Raw genomic sequence first — 9800 nt, forward strand, 5'->3', positions numbered from 1 at the left:
GGCCACCTCAGCGTCTCGGGCTAGGCGGCTTGGCGTCTGCCCGAGCCCCGCGGCGGCTGCCTCTAGGTCCGGCCTCCTCCTTTCCCCGCTTCGTCCCCGCGTGGCTCCCTCACAACGTGCGCAGGACCAGGAAGCCCCCGTGGAGAGCCGAGGGGTGTGTGTGTGTGTGTGTGTGTGTGTGTGTGTGTGTGCGCGGGGAGATGCGGGGAGGAGAGGCCGGGGGTCCGGGCACCCAGGGGACGCCAGGCCCACGCCGGCCCGCGGCACCTTCCCTGGAGAATGGGAAGAGCGCTAGCAGGGCGGACGCCCCCCCCCTCCCCACCCCACGTCAGGTTCCCGTTAACGCCCAGCGGTTCCCATGGCAACTGCGCGGGCTCCCGGGAGGGGCCCGGGGCGGCGGGGCTCGCCGAGGGCCAGACGCCGGTTCAGCCCGGGGAGCCGCCCCCCCCCACCCCGCCGCCCGCCCCGGCGCAGGGGCGCCCGCTCTCCACACACAGGCCGGCCTCTTCCTCCCTCCCTCACCCGCCTCGGAAGCCCCCGGTTACTCGTCAGCGCCCCCGTCCGGGCCCAAGCTCACCAGCCCCGGGGCTTGAGGGCTGTCCGGTTCACAGCGCCCTCAGACATCGCGCTCGACGGCTTCAGCTCCGCGGCGGCAGCGGAGGCGGCGGCGGCGGCCGCAACTATGGTGGCACGAGCGGCTCAAAACGCGAACTAACGCCTGGGCCAAGCTACAGGCGGAGGGGGCGTGGCCGACGCGAGGAGGCGTGGCCTGCAGCCAGGAGGTCGACTCCCGAGTGGACGAGTGAGACTGACTGGGCGGAGCCAAAGGGAGGGCCTCGGCAACCAGAGTCTAAAGAGGACTCGGACTGCGGATCCCGCGCAGTGTCATTGTGGGTACCGCTCTGAGAAGGAGGTCAACAGTACACGGCTTCAGAATTGAGAGCGCCAGGGCCTTTTATGGTATTTTCAGGGTTGGTTTCCCCCCAGAGAACTTCACCTCCCCGAGCTCCGGGACACTAGCCACGCCCCCGGGGCGCTAAAGTTAACTTGCGATAGGCCGGAGGGATCCCAGCTCTTGTAACCCTCAGCCCCGCACGCCGGGTACCCGTCCGCCCCAGCCGCCGAGGGCTCAGCGGCCGGGATGGATCCTCACTGCGGCCCGCCCAGCGCATTCACCTGGAAAGGATTCTATCTAATGCAAACACTGACCCAGTGTTGTCAGGAACTGGGCAACCCGACGGAAGAAAAGGAGACGCCTCGGGCAGGACTTGAGGCGTGCAGAGTAAAAGGCACCGGCGAGGAAACCGGGTCCTGGTTTTAATTCGATGTCTTAGTGCTGTCTAGTTCATCGGTACTTTGTTTCTCTGGAACTTACTTCCGCCCAGACTGATACTTAATTAGCCAAGGTCGCTGCCTAGCGTGGCGGCAGTAGGTTCAGCAGTTTTATTAGTTGATAGGTGGCGAGCATCGGTTAATATTACCAGGTTTCATTAGCTTGTAAGCCAGTTTTGTTTCCCAGAAGCCGTGGAACACTCCCCTGGTTGGTTACCTTCTGGAAAAGCTGGCCTAAATCCAAAGACATGCTCCAGAGTAATAGAAGCTTGAGGTGTCTCAACCTATCCAGACCTTTGGGGTGCCTGGGTAGATGACAGGCTAGCAACAGGGGAGGATCCCTAAAACTCTGCTGTGAATCTGTACCACCACATGGCAAAACAGGAAGGTGCTGTGTGTACCGTAGCCATGGACCACCAGTTCACTTACGTAACATGGGCAGTAACAGCAGGGGAAAAGTGGGGTCGAATGGCTGACACTGTCCAATACTGAAATGTACTCATTCTCTGACCGTACACTCTAATAATAAAACTATATATATTTAAAAAACACCATTTATAAAGCTTATTGGGTGACCTAGTGATCAGTTACTTCCTTAGAGACAAAGCTGGAATGGCAGCCAGAGGCATAAACCCCCATTCTACCACCAATGCATTGTAGCTCTAATCAAACTAAAATGGGTTTTTCTAATTTATTTCCTAAATCTGGAAGGAGCAAGGGCCATTAACTACAACCATAGAAGTAGGCTATTCTTTAACCCTTTTCTAGCCCGTGATTCGACCAGGCCACAGAACCTGAAATAGCACTAGTAAATGGTGCCACCTGGTGTCTTTTCTTGTGTGCAACAGGGTGACCCTGTACCTGACATTTCTGCCCAGACCACACCAGTTGTTCCTAATTCACTTCAGGTCATTTTTTGTGTTCATTAACAGCTTTCTCACCTAACTACTCATCACTAGTTAAGTGGGTATACAGTGTCAGTAGTGATTTCTGGCCTAAAGATTCTTTGGCTTAGCCCCTAAGAGATTATCTTCCCAGCATGGTTCATCTAAACCTGAGTTGCACAGGCTCCTGGTTTCCTGTCTATAGATGATCTACAGAGATCTTTGTTAACGCTGAAAAACCTAACAGCATAATGAAGGTCAAGCCAAAACCATACATCTTAAAATTCTTCACAGTCCACCATGAAGCTTGGTGAGATGTCAGTACAGGAATAACAGGCTGTTAGCCCTTACCATGCTTCATGACCACTCAAAAAATAACAGACCAGGTCTAGGGTGAGAAGAAGGGTTATTTCCTTTCTCTTATCAAAGACTTGCCATGCTACTATCCAAAAGGGAGCTGCTGTTCATAGAAATTATTTCATCATCCATCTACCATTTCACTTTTATTCTGCTTGTGTGTGTCCTAAACATGTACAGTGTTTGTCAGATTCTCCAATTCTGGATGTCTGGGAATAGATGTTACACAGTTGTCTTGTTAGATAAAATTTTAAATTCACCATGGGGGAAATAAGGGACAATTCTAAGATCCTAGGAGAGTTTCAGGCTAGAGTAAACATTAGCTCATTCAAATATTGAGCACCTTTACATGCAAGGCACTGTGGACATCTGGGAGCAAGGATTGCAGATGCAGACAGGATGGAACTCAAGACAATGCTTCCAATTCTGGTTTGTTTTTTTTTGTCGGTCATGGGGCTTGAACTCTGGGCCTGGGAGCTTTCCCTGTGCTCTTCAGCTCAAAGTGAGCGCTCTATCACTTGAGCCACAGCACCACTTCCAGTTTTCTAATGGTTTATTGCAGATAAAGTGTCTCACAGAGGGGGCTGGGAAGGTGGCTCAGTGATGAGTGCTTGCCTTGCATGCATGAGGCCCTGGGTTCAATTCCTCAGCGCCACATAAGCAGAAAAAAGCTGGAAGTGGTGCTGTGGCTCAAGTGGTAGAGCGCTAGCCTTGAGCTAAAGAGCTGAGGGACAGTGCCCAAGCCGAGTTCAAGCCACATGGCCAAAAAAAAATGTCTCACGAGGGCTGGCTTTGAATCGTGATCCTCAGATCTCAGCCTCCTGAGTAGCTAGGATTACAGGCGTGAACCACCGGCTTTCCAATTCTGCTTTCCTAGTAACACAATCCCTTCTTCTAGTAGTTTGTGATAAAATGTAATTGTTTATAGATCTGTCTCTACCAACCCTCCATAACCCACCCCCCACAACCATTACTATTACTCAAGTTGTATACATCAAATTGTTGTCTATATCAGTTTAAAAGCTGTTTGTATCAACTTCCCTTTACTTCAAATACACGTTTTAACTTTTTCCTTTCTTCCACTGGCAGTATGCGTAACCACTTGAGCTTTATTTTTCCTTTGTGTTCACTGTCATACCCATGTAAAAATTATTTAGCAGCAATATATGGAAGTATTGATGTCCTTTATAGCACTTTCAAACTCAATTTCACAAAAGAAATGTGTCCCAATTTCTTGGTTGCCCATCATTCTCCAAGGACCTTAAAATGTTCTTCCTACACTGTGCTTGGTTTTGCGGTTTGGGGTATTTTTTTTTTTTAAAGTCTGGGAAGGACAAGGGCTACCATTATTTTGTAGACCAAATATTTCAACCAGTATTGGGGAGAGGGTGGGGATGACAGCAATGATAACAAACCTACCAAGCCTTACCAAAAATACTGTTTACATTGTCAACTTTCTTCAGCATTCAAAACATCTTCCAGTATTTCATCTCCATAATCCTGGGAATGGGTGAATACATATACTATAAAGCTGAAGTAAATGCATATACTATAAAGCTGATTGAATTTGATCTGTCAGCGACCTTAAATAGATGATCAGAAACAGCTTCATGTTTAAAGGATTCCCTTAATTTAAAAAAAAAAAACTCCTATAAACGATAAAACTTTAACATCTTGCCTTTAAAAACTATTTTTCAGCCAGGCGCTGGTGGCTCACGCCTGTAATCCTAGCTACTCAGGAGGCTGAGATCTGAGGATCAAAGCCAGCCCGGACAAGAGAGACCGTGAAACTCGTATCTCCAATAAACGATCAGAAAACTGGAAGTGGCGCTGTAGCTCAAGTGGTAGAGCGCTCGCCTTGAGCTGAAGAGCTGAGGGATAGCGCCCAGGCCCAGTTCAAGCCCCATGACCGACCAAAAATAAAAACTATTTTCCTGGGACTGGGAAGGTGGCTCAGTGGTAGAGCGTTTGCCTTGCATGCATGAGGCCCTGGGTTCAATTCCTCAGCACCACATAAACGAAAAGAAAAAGCCAGAAGTGGCGCTGTGGCTCAAGTGGTAGAGTGCTAGCCTTGAGCTGAAGAGCTAAGGGACAGCGCTCAAGCCCAGAGTTCAAGCCCCATGACTGACCAAAAAAAAAAAAAAAAAAGATATATTACAAGGATTCGAATTACCAAAAACCTCCCCCCAAACACCATGTCAAAAAATTTGGTAACAGGGCTGAGAAGGTGGCTCAGTGGTAGAGTGCTTGCCTTGCATGCATAAGGCCCTGGGTTCGAGTCCTCAGCACCACATAAGCAGAAAAGGCCGGACGTGGCGCTGTGGCTCAAGTGTCGTAGAGCGCTGGCCTTGAGCTGAAGAGCTGATGGACAGTGCCCAGGCACAGAGTTCAGGCCCCTCCCCCCAAAAAATTTGGTCTACAAAACAGGACTTCCTATGATAAAATTTCAATGATACCCTCCCTCAAATATACATCTCATTACAAATTTTCTGCTCCAGCTGGAGGGAAGGGATAATTGAAGAACAAAGGAAGGGGTAACAATGCTCGACAAGAAATGTACTCATTACATTACTCATGTAACTGTAACCCATCTGTACAGCATCTTCACAATTAAATTTTTAAAAAATTCTACTCCAATTCAGCACAAACCTCTGAACTGCAAATTCTGCTTTAATTAGTAGAACTGGTTTATTTCAAGCTTATACATCTTGCCTTTCAATCACCAAACCTGCTATTCTTGTTTCTAAAAAAATAGTCACTTTCAAAAGCAGAAAATGAAAGATATATATTTAATATATAAATGAAAATGCTAAATCTGACATAATTATATCCTTAAAAACATTCCATTTATTTACAGATGTATAAAAGGCGGATTATTGGTCTACTGAGATCATGCTTCTTATAGTAGGATGAGAGCTGTCTTCTAGGTTCCTCCAATCTTCTCACTCAACTTCACCTGTCATAATCATACTTGTTATTTTCATAGATCAGTTTTTTTTTCCAGGGTCAGGTTAAATGGCAGGAGTTCGGGGGACACTTTAGGTTTGTCAAGACTGCAAGGCCTGTTCTGGACTGAACCCTGACCACTCCTAGACCTGTCTTGAGAGAACACTGTTATCCTGGGGCTTCGTTATGTCTGCAGCCTTCCCTGAACACCCAGAATCACCCCTCATTTCTATCTTTCTATATCTCTTCTAAACACAGCCAGATACTCACAAATCAAGAAATGACTTTGACCTGTTTTGCTATTCTCTTATTTTTTAAAAAAAGCTAAAGTATTCAGAAGCTAAAATGGTCCTTCTTTTCCTGAGGATTTTTCTTCACTCCCTTGCCTGCTCCCTGACTGACCCTCAGAACTAAGTCAGAACATGGGGAAGTGACAAGCAATGAGAAACTGCCATACCCCAAGGACAACTATTAACAAGGGATACAGAGGCTGAACTCCATGGGCTAAGGCATTGAATGAAATCTGTGGGGTAAAGGGTAGAAAGGATAATGGGAAGCTGAAGAACACTCCTTGCTTTGTTAAATGTCTTCAGCAAGAGGAAAGGTTAAAGGTTAAGTGCTGTTGAGCAGGTCTAGAAAGGCAAGCAGCATAGTTTATTCCCACTGCTCTTTGCAGAATATTCCCCATCTTTTGCAATCTGTTGATTGTAGGGGTTAACAGAAGGGGAATCAATCATGGAAGATAATTCACTGGCTAGATCCATTCCAAAGTTGGTCTCACAACCTGGGACATGGGATAACAAAGGCAGGGGATAGAGAAGAAATAGCATCGCCCAGGCACAGCCCAGGCACTGGAAGCTCTTGTGTTAAGTGTTTTACAACACAAGCAAATCCTGTCAATAAAGACAGAACAAGGGTTACATTCCAAAATATAATTATTTAAGAAAGGCAAAATGCAGCAGCTAAATCCCAGTCTATACATTTTCAGAATAGTGATTCTTGCCCCCAGGAGTTTCTGAGACCCCTCAAGTGCACCATGATTATTTACAAACTAGATAGGAAACATCATTTCTATACCCAATACAAATCTCATCTTCTAGGTTGAAAACTTCAGCCTTTGAGAAATCTATGAAAACAACTATACAAAAATATAAATATCTCTTTATCTTTACACGGCTGCCAGTCCTTCATACCCTGACAGCTAATGAGTGAAAAAGCTCTACAGATCACTGAATCCATGATAGCAGATAAAAAATATATCTTGTGATTCAAATACTGCCTTACTTCCCTGGTAAAGAATGCCTAGTGTGACTTGTCTTTACATCCTGTGCAGGTAGCAGTGAGCGAAACCTTCAAGCACCAGGAGCTGTTTAAACTGGGAAATATACAGCCCCACTATTTATTTTGGCCACGATCTCTAGTTTGGAGAGAGAATGCTTTTTATTTTAGCTGTCTCTTAGTGAGGTGGTCTGTGAAGGAGGAAGTAGACCTAAGCCTACTTTCATAATTACATATTCTGGGTAGAAACCCCCAGCACTGTGAAACACATTCAGAAAGACAATAAGGGAGGACTACATTATTTTAAACATCTCTAATTAATTACCTTAGTACTAAAAGCTAAAAGTGTCCCTATTTTACCTGAAGGCTTCAATTTATAATTCAAACAGGAAAGGTAAGAGAGCAGAGGCTACTTGGGTATGAAAGAGAAATTCTGCTGAATGACATAAAATCCTTTACTTTGGTATTCCCTAATACCCATCCTCTCTCTCCCTTTTTTTTGCTGTGATTTACCTATTTTTGTTTTTGACACAGGGCCTTACTTTGTACCCCAGGCTGCCCTTGAACTGGTGATCCTCCTGTCTCAGCCTCCCAAGTAGTGGAATTACAGGCATGTGCCACCATGCACATAAGAGCTATATATCTCCCTGTTATTGAAATACCATCTAAAAACTACTTCTTCCAGATTCTTTCCCTCCAGTCCATTCCTTAGCCAAACCCAACAACTATGACAGTTTAGCAGATAGCAATTCCAGTCTAAGCAGCTTTTCCTCTTGAGGGTACCACTGTGAAGCCAGAGTCTTGTTAAGATTTTCTTGGGTAAGAGGGGAACCTCATGTTTAGTAATGGATCACATCTTCTTAAAGAGGATGAAAGGATCCAGCACCACAAGTGAGGTAACAAATTTTAGCATGATCAGAATTTCATAGTATTTCTTATACCAAGATCAGCACCCTATCCCTTTCTCCATCAATACACATCATCAAAGTCAAAGACCATAGTTCCATGACACAATAAAAAGATGCCCAGATAAAGAACACGGGATTCCGTTTCCCATCACAGCCTGATTTGTATGAGGACAAATAAGTTCATTTCCCTGCAGAACTTGGTAAGACCCCAGATTTGCCCAATTTAGCCACAACAGGAGCCAATGTAGGCATCACCTTGCTCTCCCGGCCTTCCTGGTCACTCCCTGGTAAGTTTATTTTGTGCCCAACTTTGGCAGATATAGGTGCCAAACAAGGCATTACTTTGAGACTCTGACCATCTGTATCATTGGGAGGATTGGCTACTTTTAAACCTAAAGGTGCCAACTTTGGCATAGGCCTCCACACAGTCTCTGTGTTGCTATTCTCCAGGCCCGTCTTCATGTGTAGGATTGGAGGTGAGCTCACAATTTCAGGTGCTGCAGGGATGCCAGAAGTACTCTTCCTTCCATCACTAGATTTCCTGTGAGAAAGGAAAGAATCCTTTACTTCAGAGTCAATGACAATCTTAAGGACATCTTGCTCAGACGCTGTTTCTACAAGTTGTTTTTCATTCTCAGAAAAGTCATCATCTTCCAAGTGCAAGAGGAGGGGGCTGATAGAGTCAGTTTCTCCTTGAACATCAGTTATTTCTTTCAAACCTGGTCCCAAGTGGCCAACCTGGAAGGCTGTTCTGTTTCCAGGAGGAAGTTTACTGATAAAAGTCCGTCGAGAATCCCCTGGGAAGTCCGTATCCATAGAGCCAGGCAGTTCAGACAAGCCAACAGTGTCATCATTTAGTTGCTGATTAAGAAAGGCAATCTCATTGAGCAATGAAGTCAGGGTCTCATCAGTGTCATCCTCATCTTCCATGTTGCTTAGCAGTTCACCAGGATCCAGAGCTGCTTCCTCTATAGCTGAAGCAACTTTCCTCAGTTCCATCTCTAGGCTTGAGTCTTTGAGATCTTTCATCTTAAACTTATGAAATGGAGATTCCCTTGTCTTTAGTCTTTCTCCTTTCAATTCACCTTCTTTTCGACTATATCGAATCCCTCTCATATCACCAGAAGTCTTTTTAGGTAAGAACCCATGTGTGTCCTGCATACTAGAAACATCTATTTGTGGAAAACCAGAATCTTTATTTGCCTGAAAAACTTGGGTTGGACCCAATGTCACCCTGCCATCTCTATGACTTCCTCTGGAAGAAATTCTACCTAAAGAGTTATCTTCATTCCTGATGGTGTCTCTCAGGTGGTCAGGTGGCTTGCCATCCGGAACTTCATGAGGGTATTTGCTGCCTGCAATGTCTACGATATCATCTTCTGTAGCCAATGATGTCACATTAACAATTCGGGGCATCATAAATAAGTCATCATTTTCTGAAAACCGAAAATTGAGACCAAAAAAAAAATAACATTTAGATCTACAGTTGTGATCATCTTTCTCTCCCACATATCTTTTCCTCTCCCCTTCTATATCAGTTATACCAATGACTTTATGATTCAGCTATAGTTAAAATTTTCTAGTTAGTTTATGTCTAGAAGATGAAAAAGTAACATCAACTACAATCAAAAGACTGATATTCATCATTACTCATATTTACAACTAATCATTTTAGAAAATGCTCCCCACTAGCCGGGCGCTGGTGGCTCATGCCTATAATCCTAGCTACTCAGGAGGCTGAGATCTGAGGATCAAGGTTCAAAGCCAGCCTGGGCAGGAAAGTCCGTGAGACTCTTATCTACAATGAACTACTTGAAAACTGGAAGTGGTGCTGTGGCTCAATTGGTAGAGCGCAAAATACAAGGCTATACCAGAACAAAACAGAAGGTTATAGCAGAACAAAAATATTCCTTTAAAAAAGATATTGAGGGCTAGGAAGGTGGCTCAGTGGTAGAGCGCTTGCCTTGCATGCATGAGGCCCTGGGTTTGATTCCTCAGCGCCACATAAGCAAAAAAGAAAAAAGCTGGAAGTGGTGCTGTGGCTCAAGTGGTAGAGCACTAGCCTTGAGCTGAAGAGCTGAGGGACAGCGCCCAG

At 45.5% G+C, this 9800-nt stretch overlaps 1 protein-coding gene across 2 annotated transcripts in view; it reads right to left on the reverse strand.

Annotated features, from left to right (window-relative positions):
- Positions 1–7348: 7348 nt before the first annotated feature.
- The window catches only part of Mga (MGA, MAX dimerization protein), an 81318-nt gene continuing 78866 nt past the window's right edge, over positions 7349–9800 (reverse strand). The window contains exon 23 of one of the 2 annotated variants that reach the window (XM_013010104.1): positions 7349–9141. In XM_013010104.1, coding sequence (XP_012865558.1) covers positions 7886–9141 — 1256 coding nt within the window. In that variant the 3' untranslated portion in view covers positions 7349–7885. The remainder of the gene's footprint in view (positions 9142–9800) is intronic. The other variant, XM_013010103.1, reaches the window with a different exon arrangement.

This window comes from Dipodomys ordii, unplaced genomic scaffold (genome assembly GCF_000151885.1).
Source record: "Dipodomys ordii isolate 6190 unplaced genomic scaffold, Dord_2.0 Scaffold11, whole genome shotgun sequence".
Classification (NCBI taxonomy): Eukaryota; Metazoa; Chordata; class Mammalia; order Rodentia; family Heteromyidae; genus Dipodomys; species Dipodomys ordii.